General features: G+C 47.1%; 1 protein-coding gene across 2 annotated transcripts; it reads left to right on the top strand.

The window, feature by feature from the left end:
* Positions 1-643: 643 nt before the first annotated feature.
* Positions 644-15499, top strand: tmem14a (transmembrane protein 14A). Of its 2 annotated transcripts, none has more exons than XM_033020678.1 (5): positions 644-857; positions 4719-4856; positions 6551-6652; positions 11267-11354; positions 15306-15499. In XM_033020678.1, exons 2-5 carry the CDS (start codon positions 4781-4783, stop codon positions 15343-15345), a joined length of 306 nt encoding a protein of 101 aa, XP_032876569.1. In that variant the 5' UTR covers positions 644-857; positions 4719-4780; the 3' UTR covers positions 15346-15499. The 2 variants fall into 2 exon arrangements, with proteins under 2 accessions (XP_032876569.1, XP_032876570.1); XM_033020679.1 differs by lacking the exon at positions 644-857 and adding an exon at positions 2659-2714.
* The last annotated feature ends 5983 nt before the right edge of the window (positions 15500-21482 follow it).

Raw genomic sequence — 21482 nt, 5'->3', positions numbered from 1 at the left:
GAGCGAGGTTCTGGCTGAAGTGAAAGATTCATTGAAGAAGGGTTGTTGACCTGAAACGTTGCTTATTTCCTTCGCTCCATAGATGCTGCCTCACCCGCTTAGTTTCTCCAGCATTTTTGTCTGCCTTTGAAACAGCATGGAAACAGGCCCTTCCACATGCCCATCGAGTGCACGCTGACCATCGATCACCTGGTCACACGATTGCTATGTTATCCCACTTTCCGTCCCTCCAGCACCTCTCCCCTCCTTCCCCTCCTCCTCAGTCTCCCCACGGGGGAGCTGACATCCCCCCTATGGGATGTTGACATCCCCCCTATGGGCTGAACGCTTCGACACGGAGTGCCCGAACGCCACCGTTAAGGTCGCTCGAGGCCCCTGGCCAAGGAAGAACAAGGGAAGGACTTGGAACTTTATCACAGTGAGGAATGTGTAGGAGTCACTGTGGTGGATGTTTGTGTTAAAATGTGTTGCTTTTTTAAATTGTATGACTAACCTGGCCAGTGAATTTCACTACACCAATTGGTGTATGTGACAATAAATGAACTCATGAACCTTCCCACTCTCTTTCTCATCCCTTCGCCTGCTTCCCTCTCCAGCGTCCCTCTCATTCCCTCCCTCCATCCCTCCCTCTTTCCTTCCTCTCCCTCCCCTCCTTTCCCTCTCTCCTTTTCCTCCCTCCTCCCCTCCTCATTTCAATCACGACTGAGAAGAGAGCGAAAGCAAATCTCTTTGTGAGGAGGGGTGGATCTGGTGAAGGGCGGGGCGGAGACAGCGGCGACAGGGACAGGGAGCAGCTCACAGTTCAGCTCAGACCGGGCCCGCCAGCAGCAGCAGCAACAGCTGCCGTCCCCGACACGGTTAGATGCACCTTGTGTGGGGAGACTGAAGGGGAGGGGGGAAGAGTCTGGTTACCTTACCCCCCCCTCCCCCGGTTCCAACATCGCAGCAGATTGTACCTGTGTTTGTATTGCTGCCTGTTCAGAGCAGGTCATTGTGTGCGTGTGTAAATATGAAGCTTAATCTGTTTCTAAGTGGGTTGGACTTTAGTCTCCCTCTCCTCCCCTCCTCTCCCTTCCATTCCTCCCTTCCTCTCCCTCCCTCTCTCCCCCACCCTCCCCTCTCCCTTTCTCTCCCCCACCCTCCCCTCTCCCTTCCATTCCTCCCTTCCTCTCCCTCCCTCTCTCCCCCCACCCTTCCCTCTCTCTCCCTCTCTCCCCCCTCCCCACCCTCCCCTCTCCCTTCCATTCCTCCCTTCCTCTCTCTCTCTCCCTCTCTTCCCCCACCCTCCCCTCTCCCTTCCATTCCTCCCTTCCTCTCCCCCCACCCTCCCCTCTCCCTTTCTCTCCCCCACCCTCCCCTCTCCCTTCCATTCCTCCCTTCCTCTCCCCCACCCTCCCCTCTCCCTTCCATTCCTCCCTTCCATTCCTCCCTTCCTCTCTCCCCCTCCCCACCCTCCCCTCTCCCTTCCATTCCTTCCTCTCCATCCCTTCCTCCCTCTCCCTCCCCACTCTCTCTCTCCACTCCCTTTCCACCCCCCTCCCTCTCCGCCCCCTCTCCCTCTCCTATTTCTCCTCCCCTCTCTCTCCTCCCCACTCTCCTCCCTCTCTCTCTCCTCCCCGCTCTCTCTCCTCCCACTCTTTCCTCCCTTCTCTCTCTCCTCTCCCCTCCCTCTCTCCTCCTCACCTCCCTCTCTCCTCCCCTCCCTCTCTCCTCCCCTCCCCTCTCTCTCTCCTCCCCTCTCTCTCCTCCCCTCTCTCTCCTCTCCTCCCCCTCTGTCTCTCTCTTTCTCCCCCTCTCCTCCCCTCTCTTTCTCCTCCCCATCCTCTCTCGTCCCGTCTCTCTCTCTCTCTCTCTCTCTCCCCTCTCTCTCTCCCTCCTCCCTCTCTCTCCCCTCCCCTCTCTCTCCCTCCCTCTCTCACTGCTCCCCTCTCACTCCTCCCCTCTCTCACCCCTTCCCCTCTCTCTCACCTCCCCTTTCTCTCACCCCCCCCCTCTCTCTCTCTCCTCGCTCCCTCCCTCCCCTCCTCCCTGCCCTTGCTTGAACCATCAGCTCGCCTATGTCAAATGGGTATCATCAAAGGACATCCACTGTGAGGGCATGAACTGCAAACTTTTTTTTGCTGCATCAACATTTGCTGCTTGTTCAACATCTGCCCTTTGCCGTTCAGAGCTGGCGGTGTACAGTTGCTTGGAATTTTCAGCACAAGAACAGACCCTTCGGCCGGCCGACCACCAGTCACCCATCCACACTAGCTCTATGTCATCCCACTTTCTCATCCATTCCTGATACACTAGAGGCAATTTACAGAAGCCAATTAACCTACAAACCCGCATGTCTAGGATGCTGGTGGAAACCAGAGCATTCTGGGCTTTATTGCAATGAATCCGGAAGACTGGGGTGGCACGGCGGTGCAGCGGTAGAGTTGCTGCCACACAGCACAAGAGCCAAGGGTTCGATACTGTGTTGTACGTTCTCCCTGTGACCTTGTGGGTTTTCCCCAGGTGCTCCACTTCCCTCCCACATCCCAAATATGTGCAGGTTTGTAGGTTAATTAGCTTCTGGTAATTGTCCCTAGCGTGTAGGCTCTATTGTCTAAAGAAAAATTGGCAATGCATTGTTTTATAAATAGTGTGATTTTTTTGATTTTTCCCCCCAGTTTTACTTGAAGCATGTTTAAAAGGGGGAAGGAGGTGCCTTTTGGTTGAGCAGAACAGAGAGTCATGCGGTTGTCCCCAATATTATGTTAAAAAATACTTTTCAGTCTTATGCCATTGTCCACTGCATGATCACTAGGTATAACCCGGGTCTCAGGCACTAAAGCACATGGATGGGTGCGTTTCGGGTTGGACCCTTCTTCAGACCAATTGTAGTAGGAAGGAGAAAGCTGGAAAAGAAGTGGGGGTGGGACAAAGTCTGGCAAGTGATAGGTGGAGACACAGGGAACTGCAGATGCTTTTTTTTAATGAAAAAAGACACAATGCTGGAGTAATTCAGCGGGTCAGGAAGCATCTCTGGAGAACAAAGATAAGTGACGTTTCGGGCCTGGACCCTTCTTCAGATGAAACGATCCATGTTCTCCAAAGACACTGCCTGACCCGCTGAGTTACTCCAGCACTCTGTACCTTTTTTAAGTGATAGGTGGATACAGGCGAGGGGAGATGATTGGTTGGCAGATGGGTGGACGAAGGCCAGAAGTGAAAAGGAGATAAAAGGATGGGAAAATAAGGAGAGAAGAGGCGTAAATTGTGAAGCCATAACAAGGGATGTAGGAGAGGGGGCGGGGGGAGATAGGTGTGCAACTGGGTAGGGCAAAAGGAAGAGAGGGAGGAAAGGGAGAAGGGGTGATGGTGGGGTTAATGGGAGAAAGATATGCAACTGGGTCGGGGGAAGAGGGAGGAAGGTGAGGGGGGGTTGTTAACCTGCATCTGCAATTCCACGTTGTAAACGTTTCTGATGAAGGCAAGGCTCTGTTGTGACTAGCACAAGAAGACACGTCCACGACCGAGTAAGAGTTAAGAGCCTCTTTATTCAGCAATCACTGCTTTTTATAATTGAAGGTCACTTGGCCTCAGTCACGAGGCTCAGGCACGTGTTTCACGAGTTTCCACTTTAGATTACACAATCTATTTGCTTGGCCTCAGTCACGAGGCTCAGGCACGTGTTTCACGAGTTTCCACTTTAGATTACACACATATATTTATATTACATATATTACATTTCGTACCAAGACATTATACACGTGTCTCCATCTCCATGATCCTGTCAGTGCTCCGCTTGCACTGAAGTGATGAGACACAATGACGGAATATGGGTGCTGCATGATGGCTAAGACACAGCATGTCCCGGGCCCCAGTGAAACATTCCTGGCCCTTGACCCCGGGATCATGCCCGTGCCTGCCCAGGGGTTGACAGACTGACCGAGCGACCTCATCTCTCTTTTACCTCTGGCCTTTGTCCACCCATCTGCCGATCAACAAACCCCCCTCGCCTGTGTCCATCTATCACTTAAAAAAAGACACAAAGTGCTGCAGAAACTCAGCTGGTCAGGCTGCGCCTTTGGAGAAGGTGGATAGGTGACGTTTCATCTGAGTTGCCCGCACTGTGGCTCTTGCAAGAGTCCAAATCGGAAACAAAAATTAAATGAGAAGAGTGCTGATTTTTGACTGCTCTACACTCGCTGGACCTACCACCCAGCTCATTGGAGATCCTCGGACAACCTTTCATCAGACTTTACTGGACTCTATCTTGCGCTAAATGTTATACTCTTTACTTAAGGGACAAGTCTCACCCTGGCTGCTCCCTCTTCTCCCCCCTCCCATCAGGCAAAAGGTACAGAAGTGTGAAAGCGCACACCTACAGATTCAGGGACAGTTTCTTCCCAGCTGATCCATCCTCTCACCAGCTAGAGAGCGGTCCTGACCACTCGTCTACCTCACTGGAGACCCACAGACTATCTTTAATGGGACTTAACTGGACTTAAACTTGCACTAAACGTTAATCCCTTTATATTGTATCTGTACACTGTGGTCGGCCTGATTGTAATCATGTATAGTCTTTCCAATGACTGGATAGCACGCAACAAAAAAGCTTTTCATTGTACCTCAGTACACGTGACAATAATAAACTTAACTAAACTATAAAACTGGTTCTGTATCACCTACAGCCATGCAGCATGGAAACAGGCTAAACTAAACTAAATCTTTTGTTTCTATTTCAGTTCTCAAAACCAGGAACTGAAGCTGAGATCTTCCTTCTCTTCCCCACCCCAAGGCTTTCAGTATGCCAGTTGATTGGATAAGCTGCTCTTATGCTGCCGTGGTGACGGTGAGTGGTATCCTTGGATACACTCGAAGAGGTACAGTATTTTGTGAACATTATTTGCAGTGCAATGTCTGCTCCTTAAAAATGCTCAAAAGCCAGGCAAGACCAAATTTTGTTTAGACAGAAAAAAAATGCTGGAGTAACACAGTGGGTCAGGCAGCATCTCTGGGGAACATGGATAGGTGACATTTTGGGGTCGTGACCCATCTTCAAACCTACTGTTACAGAGGAGAGAAAGCTGAAAAAGAGGTTGGAGTCCGAAGTCCCGACCTGAAACATCACCTGTTTCTCCAGCATTTTGTGTCGGCCTTTGGTATAAACCAGCATCCGCAGTTTGTATTTTATTAGGTTGTTGTAAATTTAGTTTAGTTTAGAGATACAGCATGGAAACAGGCCCCTTCGGCCCACCGAGCCCGTGCTGACCAGCGATTGTCCCGTCCCGTTCACACCAGGGACAATTTACAACTTTACAGAAGCCAATTAACCTACAAACCTGCACATCTTTGGAGTGTGGAAGGAAACTGGAGCACCCGGAGAAAACCCACACGGTCAGAGAGAGGACGTACAAACTCCATACTGACAGACCTGTAGTCAGGATTGAACCCGATTCTCTGGCGCTGTAGGACAGCAACTCTACCACTGCGCCTCCCTAAACATATTTGTCTTGGTCATTATGGTCCTGACATTTACTGTAGTGCTTAGTATTAGTTTTTTTGTTTTAAATTTGCAGATACAGCATAGAAACAGGCCCTTCGACCCACTGTCTTCACATCTACCATCAATCACCCGTTCACACTAGTTCTAAGTTATCCCACTTTCTCATCCACTCCCTACACACTCGGGGCAATTTACAGCATCCAATTAACCGACAAACCTGCACGTCCCCTGAGAAAACCCGCACAGTCACTGGGGGAACATCCAAACTCCGTACAGACAGCATCCAAGGTCAGGTTCGAACCCGGGTCTCTGGTGCTGTGAGGCAGCAACTCGACCAACTATGTGCCACAGTGCCGCATTTGTTTTTATACCATCACACCTGATGTCATGGAGTCCACACCGACCATCGATCACCCGTTCACACTAGTTCTGTGTTATCCCACTTTCTCATCCACATCCTACGCACTAGGAACAATTTACAAAGGCCAATCAACCTACAAACATGCAACATTATAGCATTTTCCTGTCTGATGTACTGGTAAAAGAAAACATAGAGAGCTAAAGATCTTCGAGAAGAAAAAGTGAAAGGCGATAAGCTGGAAAGGGTGCAGAGAAGATTTACGAGGATGTTGCCAGGGTCTGAGCTATTGGGAGAGTTTGAGCAGGCTAGGACTCTATTCCTTGGATGAGGGGTGATCTTATATAGGTGTACCAAATCATGCGAGGAATAGGCCAGGTAAACACACAGTCTTTTGCCCAGGGTGGGGGAATCGAGAACCAGAGGATATAGGTTTACGGTGAGGGGGGAATGATTTAATAGGAACCTAAGAGGTAAACTTTTTCACACAAAGGGTGTATGGATGAGGAGGTAGCTGAGGCAGGGACTATTGAAATGTTTAAGAAACAATTAGACAGGTACATGAATTGGATAGTTTAGCGGGATATGGGCCAAACGCGGGCAGATGGGACTAATGTAGATGGGACATGTTGGTCAACGTGGGCAAGTTGGGCCGTGGGGAATGTTTCCATGCTGTACGACTCTATAATGAGATGTAATATTTTTGTTCCCAGGGAGTGTGATGTCTTTGATCACTGGAGTGATTTTCGGATCCTTGGCAGGGTACGGTGCTTATCAAATCTCCAACGACCGGCATAATGTGAAGATCTCTCTCAGTAAGTCCTCTCTTCAGCGTCGTTGTGAATGAAAGAAAATCTCATTGAATACCTAAAGTTAAATGAGTGCGGGTTATATTGTTGGGGTAGAGGGTGCTTTTGACGTGAGCTATCTTCTGATGTCTTGCTTGAGCGATCATTCTGTATGCGTGTGTGTGAGTGTATGAGTGAGTGTGTGTGCATGTATGTATCTGCGTCTGTGTGTGCCTGTGGGTGTGTGTGTGTGCAGCGGTGCATGCATGCATGTGGACGTGTACATGTGTGTGCGTGTACATGCATGCTTATGTGTGTGTACATGTGTGCACGTGTATGCGTGACTAAAGCAGGTTGGGGTGTTCTGTTAGAGCTGCACCAAACTCTGGCTATACTCAAGGTCCCCCATGTGTGCCATCCATTCCTCCAGCTGGTCATTGGATCATCAGGGTTCCTGACCCATTCTTCCCCTCAGAGGAAAGACTGGGACTGGGTGTAGAATCATCTCATGCATTTGTGTTCAGATCAACTTGGCCATCAAGAGCCAGGTTTCGAGCCTAGGTCACCAAGGCCAAACTAGGCCATTTGGCCCATCGAGTCTACTCTGCCATTCAGCACTGCGCCTTTTCTGTTTCATCAGTCTTCGTCTTTCCTTTCCATAGCTTTCCAAGCACAATTCCAGAAAACAGTACTGGTCCCAATATGCTATTATAGATTAGTATATAGTATAGAAGAGAGATCAAGCGACTGTCCATATGGTGCCAGCACAATAACCTGGCACTCAACACCAGCAAAACCAAGGAACTGATTGTGGACTTTGGTAGGGGTAGGATGGGGACCCACAGTCCCGTTTCAAGAGCTTTAAATTCCTGGGCATGCACATCTCCGAAGATCTTTCCTGGTCTGAGAACACTGATGCAATTATTAAGAAAGCACATCAGCTTTTCTACTTCCTGAGAAGATTACGGAGAGTTGGTATGCCAAGGAGGACTCTCTCTAACTTCTACAGGTGCACAGTAGAGAGCATGCTGACTGGTTGGATCGTGGCTTGGTTCGGCAACTTGAGCGCCCTGGAGCGGAAAAGACTACAAAAAGTAGTAAATACTGCCCTTCCATCGAGGGGATCTATCTCAGTCGCTGCCAGAAAAAGGCTGGCAGTATCATCAAGGACCCACACCATCCTGGCCACACACTCATCTCCCTGCTACCTTCAGGTAGAAGGTACAGGAGCCTGAAGACTACACCGATCAGGTTCAGGAATAGCTACTTCCCCACAGCCATCAGGCTATTAAACTTGGCTCGGACAAAACTCTGAACATTAATAGCTCATTATCTGTTTATTTGCACTTTACCAGTTTATTTATTCATGTGTGTATATATTTATATAATGGTATATGGACACACTGATCTGTTTTGTAGTCAATGCCTACTATGTTCTGTTGTGCTGAAGCAAAGCAAGAATTTCATTATCGTTTCAGGGACACATGACAATAAACTCTCTTGAATCTTGAATCTTTATTCAAACAGAATGAGGATATCTGATGGAGTCTGAAGTCTCGACCCAAAGCATCACCCCTTCCTTCCATCCAGAGATGCTGCCTGTCCCGCTGAGTAACTCCAGCATTTTATGTCTGTGTTCGGCGTAAACCAGCATCTGCAGTTCCTCCCTACACAGGATATCTGATGGGCCAGGGGTGCTCCAACAGCCCCCACACTGGGTGTGATCATGTTGGGTGTGGAGGGTCCAGCAGGGGGCAGTGTCTGCACACTGCCGTCCACAGTTCTCGTGCACCACTGTGCAGAGACCCAGAGCTCGCTGTAGGTCAGCTGTCCCCAGCCTCTGCTGCTGCAATGGACACACGAGGAACTGCAGATGCTGGAACCTGGAGTAAAACCCAAAGTCCTGGAGTAACCACAGCGGGTCAGGCAACAACAGTCGGTAAACGGAGTTCTCCAATTTTAGTCAAAGTATTGTGAAGGAAGGACCTGCAGATGCTGGTTTGCACCGAAGGTAGACACAAAATGCTGGAGTAGCTCAGTGGGTCAGACAGAATCTCTGGAGAAAAGGAATAGTTCACGTTTCAGGTCAGGACCCACATTCAGATTGAACAGTCACCTATTTATTTTCTCCAGAGATGCTGCCTGACCCGCTGAGTTACTCCAGCACAGTCCAAAGACATACAGGTTTGTAGGTTAATTGGCATTGGTTAAAAAAAATTGTAAATTGTCCCCAGTGTGTTGGATAGTGCCAGTGAACTAACGTCTGGTTCTCGATTCCCCTAAACTGGGTAAAAGACACTGCATTCTCCCGATCTAGTCCCCTCATGATCTTATACACCTCTATAAGATCACATCTCAGCCTCCTGAATCCCCAGGAATAAAGTTCTAGCCTGCCCAAACTTTCCCTGTACCTCAGGCTCTGAAGTATTGGCACCACCCTTGTAAATGCACTCTTTCCCAAGGTGGCCAAATGTTCTCACAGTACTCCAAATACCCCCAAATAGGTATCAATGTCTTGTACACCTGTAACGTAACGTCCCTACACTCAATACCCTGACCAATGAAGGCCAATGCACCGAAAGCCTGCATGCCTACCCCATCTACCTGTGACCCCACTTTCAAGGATCGATGTACATTCACTCCTCAGTCCCTCTGCTCTACAACACTCTTTGCCATGTACTGTGAAGTCTTGCAATGGAGTCGTTGAAGAACGCCTTCAGACTGATCACCTGAATGTGAAGTGCCTCATAAGTGATGCACAGAACAAACACTCCATTCCTGCCTTGAATAGGATGGTGGGGAAAAAGTGGCGTGATGGTGGCACGGTGGCGCAGCGTTAGAAGGGAACAAAGCGCTATCAGCCGCAGACTGGCGTGTAAAGCCAAACACGGTGCTACAAACTTGGCGCGTAAATCAATACACACAGCGCTGCCAGTTTGGCACGCAAAGGCTTAAAAGGACGCTGTTGTCTTAAAGCGTGGGAATTTAAACAAAGAGCTGCCGGCTGCAGCGCTATGGGCTTTACACATAGCACTACGCCACAGTGCTACGGGTCACAGACTGTTCGGGAACATTCTCGTTTAACAGGTTTCGACCCGAAACATCACCCATTTCTTCTCTCCAGAGATGCTGCCTGTCCCGCTGAGTTACTCCAGCTGTGTGTAGGATAGTGTTAGTGTGCAGGGATCGCTGGTCGGTGCGGATTCGGTGGGCCGAAGGGCCTGTTTCTGCGCTAAATCTCTAAACTAAATAAATATTGGCACTTGGACATAGGCAGATTTGATCAAAATATCTGTACTCTCAAGACAACAATCTTTCACCTCTCCATACAACTGCTTTCCACACAAAAGTATGGCTGTCACTAATACAGAATACAGCAACAAAGAACTGCAGAAGCTCGTTAATACAGAAAAGGACACAATGTGCTGGAGTAACTCAGCGGGTCAGGCAGCATGTCTGCGGATGTAGAGTCGGAGCACGGCAGGAATCCCAGAGGGGGAGGGTTGGTCACCCAGAGCACCCACTAGAGGGAGGAGGAGAACGTCTTCCAAGTCAGCATGCCTTGAGGAGGTTTCGCAGTGGCGCAGTCAAAATGTAGAAACAAAGAACTGCAGATGCTGCTTAATACAATAAAAGACACAAAGTGCTGGAGTGTGTGAAGGAAGCCGAAACGTCACCTCTCCATGTACGCCAGGGATGCTGCCTGACTGAAGTGTCTCCAGCAGTTTAGTTTACTTTACACATACAGTGTGGAAACAGGTCCTTCAGCTCGCCATACATTGCCCGGCGCGGCTTTAATGGGCGCGGGACATTCCAACGCCCGCCGGGGGCTCCAACTTTGTGACATTTAGACCTGGAGTGGGGCGGTACATCGCCCGGCGCGGCCTTAATGGCCGTGGGACTTACCATCACCCACCTGGGGCTTCAACATCGGGAGAAAAATGGTGCAGGGGAGAGAAAAGACTTTGCCTTCCATCACAGTGAGGAGGAGATTCACTGTGATGGATGTTTGTGTGAATTGAATTATTTGTGTGTCTTGTAGGAATTGTTTTGTTTGTATGGCTGTAGAAACAGAGTTTCATTTGAGCCTCACTGATGTTCAAATGACATTGAATGAATATTCTATTGTTGTATTTAACCCGGGTCTCTGGGGCTGTAAAGCAGCAACTCTACCACTGCGCCACCGTGCCATCGACAGTAGTGGGAGAGTGGGGGAACAGAGGGTGCAGCCTCAGAATAAAAGGACGTATCTTTAAAATGGAGATTCATTTCTTTAGTCAGAGGGTGGTGAATCTGGAATTATTTGCCACAGACGGCTGTGGAGGCCAAGTTAAAGGATATTTTAAAAGCAGAGATGGACAGGTTCTTAATTAGTACGGGTGTCAGGGGTTATGGGGAGAAAGCAGGGGAATGGGGTTGAGAGGGAAAGATATATCAGCCATGGTTGAATTTTTGGGCCACAGGCAGAATTCTGCTTCTATGTCTCATGGCCTTGTGAATTGACAGAATAGCATGCACGCAGCGCTCTTCACTGCATCCCAGTGCACGTGACGATGTAACCCAGTATGTTTTGTGTGGAATTTGTACATGTATTCCCTACAACTAAGTAGATGTCTAAGTCTTCCTTTTCCTTACTGACAGTCACCGCTGGGATTTTGACAGTGGCGATGGGAATGCGATACCGGAAGTCTAGACGGTTAATACCTGCCGGTCTTGTTGCTGGGATCAGGTAACACTTCAAACTCTGCTCCACACCTTAGTATAATGAAAGGCAAACTGAACACAATTGTACAAACAAGTACAGGTGTCAGGGGTTATGGGGAGAAGGCAGGAGAATGGGGTTTAGGAGGGAGAGATAGATTAGCCATGATTGAATGGCGTAGTAGACTTGATGGGCCGAATGGCCTAATTTTACTTCGGAGTCACATAAGTGACTACGTGAAGAGCCCGCTCAGCATGCATGCGCGGCATTACGTTCAGCAGTGCAACAGTTCACCAAGATACTAAAACCAGCTCTAGCAATATTCACAAGACAAAACATATTGTCATGGCATATCTTGATGATATCTTAAATGATAGGCAAGACCATGGAATTGACTATGTTAGCTGTATCAGCTACCAAACAGTTATTCGAAACTCTGGGATTGTCTTACATCCAGATAAATCTAAGTTGAAGCCATCCACTATCATGGGCTACTTGGGCTTCACAATTAATTCAGTCTACGTGACTGTAACATTGCCAAGAGACAAAATAGTTGAATTGGCACAATCATGCAACAATTTAATGGTCAACGAACTACCAACTATTCGACAAGTAACAGAGTAATTGGGGAAAATGGTAGCAGCATTTCCGGCTACATAATTCGGACCTTTGCACTGTCAAAACTTGCAAGTAGCAAAGGTACAGGCACCAAAAACGACATACAGGTCATTATGATCGTGTCATGAAGTTACCCACTGAAGCAATATCAGAACTACAGTGGTGGGCAAAAAACGTTTGGCATAGTTTCAGCCCTATTATCATCACTAACCCTATGTTAGTTATCCAAACAGATGCCAGTGCTCAAGGCTGGGGAGCAACTAACTATATCCAGCACAGGTAATAGATGGACTAACCCAGAGTCATCATTACCACTTACACTGGGCATTAGTTATCTAGAGATGTTGGGTGACTTTTATGGTTTAAAGCATATGCACAAATATGCATCACTTGCATGTACGGTTACAAATAGATAATACTACGGTGGTGGCCTACATTAACCATATGGGCGGCATAAAATCGGTATCATGCGACAAGTTGGTCAACACAATTTGGCAATGGTGTGTCGAAAGACATATTTGGCTATCAGCAACTTACCTGCCAGGTAAGCTAAATACAGTGGCAGACACCAGGTCACGTAAATTTAATGACAACATCGAATGGATGTTAAAACCCCAAAATTTTTTGCAAAAGTTATCAAGCAATATGGCACGCCAGATATCGACCTATTTGCATCCAGGCTAAATCACCAGGTACCTATGTATGTCGCTTGGGAACCAGACCCTGGGGCAGCAGCAGTAGATACGTTCGCGCTGGATTGGGGAAATTCTTCTTCTATGCATTTCCTCCCTTCTGCCTCATCAGTCGGGGACTACGCACAATACAAATGGACTCTGCTTCAGGTATTTTGATAGTACCCGACTGGCCTACGCAGCCATGGTTCCCAATACTCCATGACATGGTTGTTGAAACTCCGATGGTATTCCCCAGTGACCCAGAGTTATTAACACCCAGTGTCGGGCACAAGCCACCCGTGCCATGAAAAAATCAAACTCCTGGGTTGCAGATTCTGCACAAACCACTTCTGGGACTGGGATTATCAGAACAAACCGTCGACACCATGTCAGCATCCCTCCGAACATCCACTAAAAAACAGCACTTGTCCAGCATCAAAAAATGGGAGAAGTACTGCTTGGATACAGGGACCACCTACTCAACCGCTACAGTTACCAACGTACTGGAATTCCTGGCGAACCTTCACCACGATGAAGGACTCAGCTACAGAGCCATCAACACAGCTAGAAGTGCCCTGTCTGTCTATTTAAAGCCAGCTCCAGGACAACAGGCCATGGGGTCCCATCCGCTGGTGGTCAAACTAATGAAGGGTATTTACAACTCTAACCCCCTAGACCAAGGTACACCCATACATGGGATGTCAGTGTGGTCCTGATATACCTCAGGGGATGGCCACCAGCCAGATCCCTCAACCTGGAACAATCTATGCTCAAAACACTCATGTTGATGGCACTTGTATCTACACAGAGGGTCCAGTCACTACACCTATTGCGACTGGACAGCATGCTCACAGCTCCAGACCAGATCTCTGTCGTTATCCAGGGAATGATCAAACAGAGCAGACCAGGAACACCTAATCTAGTCGTGGAATTCCGGGCTTACCCGCCAGAAGCACAGTTATGTGCCATGACCCTACTATCCTACATAGACACAACCAAAAATATTCGAGGGAGATGAAAAGCCTTGTGGGTCAGTCATAAAAAACCTTATGGTCGGGTAACAAGCCAAACCATTTCGAGATGGCTCAAGCAGGTGCTAAAAGCTGCTGGGATAAACACTAACATGTACAACGGCCAAAAGAATGGACGTGCCTATAGACCACATCCTGGCTACAGCAGGATGGTCGGGGGAAAGACCGTTCAGAAATTTTATAATAAGCCGTTGGCAAAACCTGCTTTATTTGCAGACATTTTTTTTACAGACTGCAAATATTTAATTTAAGCCCAGGGGAGCAATTTAAATTCTTTGTTGTTATTGTTAAAAAATACCATTGTGTTTTTCTACAAACAGATTCATTGGTTGATTACGATAACACACTTCCTCCCTCAAGGACTTCGGCAGTGAGTGAAGTAATACCTGTTACACGGTTTGAAATCACAGAGCTTTGAAGTCTTCACGTAGTCACTCACGTGACTCCGAAGTAAAATAGTAAGATTAAACGAGAACTTACCAGTTTGAAGTTTGATCTGTATTTTATGAGGAGTTACGATGAGGGATTACGTGCCCTCCGCTCCCACCCTCAATAATATGGGTCAAACTGATAAACTGATGTCTCCGTTTCTTTACTATGTTTACTTCAATATCTGTGTCTATCTGTGATTCCACACCGCTGCTTTGAAGTATGCCGCGCATGCGTGCTGAGCGGGTTCTTCACGTAATCCCTCATCGTAACTCCTCATAAAATACAGATCAAACTTCAAACTGGTAAGTTCTCGTTTAATCTTACTATTTTACTCCTGTCACATATGGCCTTCAGGAACTGCACATGCAAACTGGAGGAACAGCACCTCATATTCCGCTTGGGTAGATTACAACCCAACAGTATGAGCATTGATGCAGGAAGGAACTGCAGTTGCTGGTTTACACCAAAGATAGATACATTATGCTGGAGTAAATCAGCGGGCCAGGCAGCATCTCTGGAGAAAAGGGATAACCAAAGTTTTATAAAGTTGTAACCCGACTTTTACATTTCACATCTTTCTCGTATTTTCTTACAATACTGCAGGAGCATGTTTGGTCCTTTGAGCTTGTGCTGACGCTCAGAGAGATGCATCAATTGCTTATTCCTGCACTGATTCTCTCTCAGATGCCCTTCAACTCCCCGAGTCCACCTGCGATCGTTAACAGCAATTCACAGTGGCCATTTCATGTTCATAAGTGATAGCAGAATGAGGCCATATCACAACGTTCAAGAAACATTTGGACAGATACAGTGATAGGGCAGGTTTAGAGGGATACAGGCCAAACGCTTGCAGGTGGGACTAATGTAGATGGGACATGTTGGTTAGTATGGACAAGTTGGGCCGATTTACCCAACAGCCCTACCTGGATTTATGGGAAATATGGCCCAGGTTTACAGCCAGCGTGGAGAAGTAACGCTAGCTCCACGACTCCAGGCTGATGTCCCGTCAGTCCAGGCAGTGCTGCAGGTTAACCCGGCGAGACAGGCAGAGTTGAGCTGCATTTAGCGCTGGATTGAGCCTCCGAAGCCTCGCGTGTGTGAGTGTGCACATGCGCGCTCGGCCGCCAAGAAATTCTGTCCCCCCTGTCCCCCGGTCCCCTCCAAATTTTGAAAACGATTTCCGTGCCTGCACTCAATATCTAATGTTTTCCTTTTCCTTCTAGCCTTTTTATGGTTTTGCGACTTGTAATCATGATGTTTTAAATCTACAAGCAACTCGCTACAATATTGTTCAGAGTTCTGCTTCAACATAATTAATCTTTGACCATCTTTTAAATGGTAATTATTCTGCACAAAAATTCTTGAATGTACAAACTTGATAGAAAGTAAATAATCATTGTGATATCTGTTATAATAATTCTTGGTCGTTGTGTTTCTGTTACTTAGTGCGCTTTGGACTGTAGTTAAGTTACAAATTATGTAGACAGGAATTTGTTGTTCTTTATCAAGCACTTCATTCACAAAATTAATTTGCTTAAATTCATTTTTTTTAGAACAAAAAGCATAATATTATCAGATGCACATACCCCGTTATCAAGATTTCTTACTTTTTAAACTAATATTGATCAATGCAATACAATGCTTGCTTTTTGACTTGAGACTTCTCCCCTCTCCCATCAGACAAGAGGTACAGAAGGGAAAAACGCACACCTCCAGATTCAGGGACGGTTTATTCTCAACTCGACTTTAGAGATACAGCACAGAAATAGGCCCTTCGACCAGCGATCACCCCATGCACTAACACACACACGACACATTAGGGACAATTTACAGAAGCCAATTAACCGACAAACCCGCATGTCTTTGGGGTTTGTCGGTTAAAACCGGAGCACCCGGAGAAAATCCACGCAGGTCACGGGGAGAACGTGCAAACTACGTACATACAGCATCTAAAGTCAAGATCCCTGGCGCTGTAAGGCAGCAACTCTACCGCTGCGACACTGTACCGCCCAAACATTATGTTTATATGAGATATTGATTTTAAACTTCCTACTTAGTCAGTGATTATTATGGGGTGAAAGTTTGAAATGAATCTTGAAAGGTTGCATAATCACATGCAGTTTTGTAAGGAATTAACCAGAGAATTGCAAGCTTGCCTTAAATTCTTGACCTCTAGGACTTGTGTGTGTTGAAACTTAATCAAATGATCAAAACCTTGAACAAGCAAAATGAAATGTATGGTGGTGGAAGGAAGACTTGTGTCTTTATCAAACCATCAACTTTTGACGAGAATGATAACTGCAATGTTTAGTTTAGAGATACAGATACAGGCCCTTTGGCCCACTGAGTCCGTGCCGACCAGCGATCACCCCAGACACTAACATTATCCTACAAACCAGGGACAATTTACAGAAGGCAATTAACCTACAAGCAACATCTTTGAAGTGTGGGAGGAAATCGGAGCACCCAGAGAATACAAATGTGGTCACAGGGAGAACGTACAAACTCTGTACAGACAGCACCCACAGTCAGGATCCAACCTGGGTCTCTGGCGCGGTGAGGAATAATGTAAATGCTACTTGTTTTTTTAATAGTTTAGTTTAGAGCAGGGGCCTCCAAACTTTTCAGCATGAGGACCACATTATATATTTAGTACATTTTTGTAATAAGTGTGCCCCATAAGTGTGTTTAATCACTTTTGTGCTGGATCTTAATCCAGCTGGATCTTAAGACTCAGCGCAGAGGGAGAAGAGGAGGGAAGAGACAGTAACTTTAAGACTTTTGCCTCCATCACAGTGAGGAGGTGCCTGGTGAACTCACTGTGGTGGATGTTAATTTGTGTTTATTGTGTGTTTTGTTGTTTATTATTATATGTATGGCTGCAGGCAACGAAATTTTGTTCAGACCGAAAGGTCTGAATGACAAATAAAGGATCTAATCTAATAAAAGTGTCTATAAGATAAAAGAAGAGTTGTAGATGCAAGAAGAAAAGACGTTGTGCTATGACTGTTGGAGAAGGAATGGAATGAGGAGAGTGTGGTCCTTCCAAAGTCGACAACAGGAGAGACATTGAAGGGAGATCTCATTTCATAAGCTGTAGGCAGCCTGTGAACACTGAGGTGGGGTCGTTCATCTTATCACAGTATTAAAGATGTCATTAGTGATTTGATTCAAAGGTAGGGCAGAAACCTAATCCGAAAGATCCAAACCTAAAATTTAAGGTCAAAGCACCAAATGTAGGAAGAACTCAGTGGGTGAGGCAGAATCTGTGGAGAGAAGGACAGGTGATGGGAGAGGGATATAGGTGACACGGGTTGGAGGGGCGGGGAATGAGGGGGATAAAAGGGAAATGAGGGATCATCTCACCTTTATTAACCCTCTTTTGCTGTCGCCTGTCCTCTTCCATTTATATACCTCTATGGCTTTACATTTCATTCCTCCTGTTTCCTTATCTGACATCACTCCCATAGAGTCTATCAGGGATTATACTGGGAGTTAGGTCCGCACCGCCCAGCGATCCCCCAGAGAACCAAGCTGGAGCCAGCGCCGGCTGCAGGCCCGGGCCGACAACTCCGGGAGTGGGGTTGAGAGGGAAAGATAGATCGGCCATGATTGAATGGCGGAGTGGACTTGACGGTTCCAATGGCCTAATTCTACTCCAGCAACTTATGACATGAAATGATTGCTAAAGGCAATTGGGGAAGCGGAGAGCTTGTGTCATTCAAGTGTAGAATGCACAGTTCCACAGCACTCGGTGGACAGAATACCGTCACGCGTTGGGGACCCTCTGGAGCAGATAGCAAAGGTGGTGGCTGTATCTCACTCTTCGTCAGTCCGCAGATCACACTTCACTCTTCAGGTGAGATGCATTATTAAGGGCGGCATGGTGCATGAGTGAGTGAGCATGTGTCTGTGTGAGCGTGTATCTGCGTGCATTTTTCTGTGTCTGGGACACAACAGCATGTTGTGTGTGTTCCTGTGTCTGTCTGTGCAGTAAGGAACTGCAGATGCTGGTTTCAACCGAAGATAGATACAAAAAGCTGGAGTAACTCAGCGGGTCAGACAGAATCTCTGGCGAAAAGGAATAGGTGATGTTTCGGGACGAGACCCTTCCTCAGACAGGTCTCGAACTGAAACTTCACCTATTCCTTTCGCCGGAGATTCTGTCTGACCTGCTGAGTTACTCCAGCATTTGATGTCTATCTGTGTCTGTCTGAGTGTGTCTGTGTCTGCACCAGTGTGCCACACAAACTTACTGTTTAGTTGAGATAGTGATTTTAAACTTTGTACTTAGTTATTGATTAATCTGGGGTGAAAGTTTCAAATGAATCTTGAAAGGTTCAATAAGCACAAACAGTTTAGTTAGCAATTAACCAGAGGACAGTAAGCTGGCCTTAACCCTCTTGACCTGCAGGACTGCTTGTGTCTGACTCTGTAAGGCAGCAACTCTACCGCTACGCCACTGTGCCCCCACTAATTAAATATTTTTTAAAACAGCAAAAACATATTTTGTCATGTAGCTCCTCAATCAATCAAATTGACGTACTTTCTTTATTTAGTCTGGCCCATCCTGTGCTGTGAAAAACCATCTCCATTTTTCCTGCAACTAAGATAAACTGACAACCTGGGAAGTCTGAAGAAGGGGAGAGTCGAGGACTAGAGGTCATCGCCTCAGAATTAAAGGACGACCCTTTAGGAAGGAGATGAGGAATCTCTTTAGTCAGAGGGGGTGGTGAATCTGTGGAATTCTTTGCCACAGAAAGCTGTGGAGGCCAAGTCAGTACATAATTTGTTCAAGAAGGAACTGCAGATGCTGGAAAATCGAAGGTACACAAAAATGCTGGAAAATTTTGAAGAAGGGTTTCGGCCCGAAACGTTACCTATTTCCTTCGCTCCATAGATGCTGCTGCACCCGCTGAGTTTTTCCAGCATTTTTGTGTACCAGTGGATAATTTTACAGCAAAGATAATTAGATTCTCGATTTTGACCACCAGGTGGCGCTTCGATGGCAATGTCGCCAACAATCTGTCCTTTTCGTCTTTTTTATGTTATTTTTTGTGTGTTATAAAAGTTTGTGTTAATGTTCTCTGGTTTGTTTTATGTGGTAGGTGGGGGAAACATTTTTTTCAATCTCTTACCTTGTCTTCCGGATCATATCTCCGGTCGCTCTGCAGCCTAACATCGATGGAGCTGGCGGCCTTGCCCGGGACTGACTTTGAGACCCACCGCGGGGATGTGGACTTACCATCGGAGCCTGCGATCCCTTGCCTGGGATCGACGCTCCAACCGCAGCCTGCAGACTTTAACATCAAGGGGCTCGCAGTCTCGGGTTGAGACCAACGTTGGGAAGCTCCAAAAGCCACACAACGTTCAACTAGCCCCGACCCGGGGTAGATCGCACGGCGCGGAGGAGCTGAGATTCCCCCCAATGCAGGAGCTTGATCACCCTGACAAGGAGGCCCCCCGCCGGCTATAGGAGAAAGATCGTCCCGTCAACGGAAGGTTAGAGGCCCCCGACCGCTGGAGGACAAAGAAGGGAGAGATTTAACTTTTTTCGCCTTCCATTACAGTGAGGAATGCGGAGGAGTCATTGTGGTGGATGTTCATGTTAAAATGTATTTTGTGCGTTCTGTTGCGTTTTATTGGTATGACTGTATGGCAGATCAAATTCCTCGTATGTTGCAAAACATACTAGGCTAATAAATTATGATTATGATGATTAGTACAGGTGTTAGAGGTTACGGGGAGAAGGCAGGAGAATGGAGTTAGGAGGGAGAGATAGATCAGCCATGATTGAATGACGGAGTAGACTTGATGGGCCGAATGGCCTAATTCTGCTCCCATCACTTATGAGCCGACCCGAAATGTCACTTATCCATGTTCTCCAGAGACGTTTGCTGACCCACGTGGTTACTCCAGCACATAGAGCCCCCTTGTATGTTAACCAACATCTACAGTTCCTTGACTCTACAGCCTGAGAAATAAATTAGCTTGATTCTTGTTTACTTCCCCTAAGGAATGGTATTGTTGAGGGGTTTTGCCAGGCCCATCAATCTCCAGGTGACGGGTAGGAAGGAACTACAGATGCTGGTTTACACCGAAGATAGACACAAAGTGCTGAAGTAACTTAGCGGGTCAGGCAGCACCTCTGGAGAAAAGGAATAGGTGACGTTTCGGTTTGGAACCCTTCTTCAGACTCAATTGTAGGAAAGGACTGCAGGTGCTGGTTTACACAAGAGAGACACAAAATGCTCTCCAGAGCAATTTATTCAGAGAGTTAGGCTGCGTTACCCCAGCAATTTGTGTCTATCAACCTCCAGGAGATGTTGGCAGTGGCAAGGGGCAACACATTTTGCTCCTGCTCCATTGCTCCATTCCCCACTGTTAATCCCTCCCCCAAACCACCTCCCGCCCCACCCCACCCCCACTGTTGCTTCCACCTGCCACCGCCCCTCATTAGGTTCCCTTCTCTGACACTTTTCTGGTGGGTCAGGACTGCAAGGCTTTCGGGCTTTGTCAAGAATTCTTGCAGATAACAAGGAAATTCTGGCTCCACTGGGTCATTGAGCAACATATGAACCAAATCTGGAGTTTGAGTGATCTCTCTCAAAGCATTCCCTCTGGAGGGCAGCAGTGACAATTTGAGTTCTGTATTAGAAATGGTAAATGTTGTGGAGTGTAGACACAGCAAACTGCAGATGCTGGTTTGCAAAAAAAGACACAAAGTGCTGGAGTAACAGCAGTTCAGGCAGCATCTCTGGAGAACATCAACAGGTGGCGTTTCGGGTCGAAACCCTTCTTCGGACTCCATAATAATGTTCAGTATGTATATTAAAATAGAAAACAGTCAATAGTGGAAAGACAAAAATAAAACCCCCCAAGTCTATGTAGTTCAGAAGGTAGACACAAAAAGCTGGAGTAACTCAGCGGGACAGGCAGCATCTCTGAAGAGAAGGAATGGGTGATGTTTTGGGTCGAGGCCCTTCTTCAGACCAGTAAGGTCTCGACCCGAAACGTCACCCATTCCTTCTCTCCAGAGATGCTGCCTGTCCCCCTGAGTTACTCCAACATTTTGTGTCTATTTTCGGTGTAAAGCAGCATCTGCGGTTTCTTCCCACACATTGTAAGATCAGAGCTTAGTTGGAGGTCGGAGTCTTCAGTAGCCTGATGGTTGTAGGGAAGAAGCTGGTCCTGAAGTCACCTTGGTAACTCAATGGTATTTAGGAACTTACGAACTGTATTAGTGGAGAATACATGAACAACAATTGTGAGCAGTGAAAGGAACAGAATTGCAACAGAAAGTCTAAAAATTGAATCAATGACTCAGCAGTTTCTGCATGGAGATAGTGGGGAATAGGAATCAAAATCAGCAAAAACAAATCAAAGGTCAGCGTGTGCAC

The sequence above is a fragment of the Amblyraja radiata genome, chromosome 5, assembly GCF_010909765.2.
Source record: "Amblyraja radiata isolate CabotCenter1 chromosome 5, sAmbRad1.1.pri, whole genome shotgun sequence".
Taxonomy (NCBI): domain Eukaryota; kingdom Metazoa; phylum Chordata; class Chondrichthyes; order Rajiformes; family Rajidae; genus Amblyraja; species Amblyraja radiata.
This window is presented reverse-complemented; position numbering and strand designations above follow the sequence as displayed.

Excerpts from the sequence above, each read along its gene's own strand:
- tmem14a (XM_033020678.1), top strand. The coding sequence starts at position 4,781 with ATGCCAGTTGATTGGATAAGCTGCTCTTATGCTGCCGTGGTGACGGTG. Across the intron at positions 6,653-11,266 it reads TAATGTGAAGATCTCTCTCA|TCACCGCTGGGATTTTGACA; the intron begins GTAAGTCCTCTC and ends CCTTACTGACAG. Across the intron at positions 11,355-15,305 it reads GGTCTTGTTGCTGGGATCAG|CCTTTTTATGGTTTTGCGAC; the intron begins GTAACACTTCAA and ends TTTTCCTTCTAG.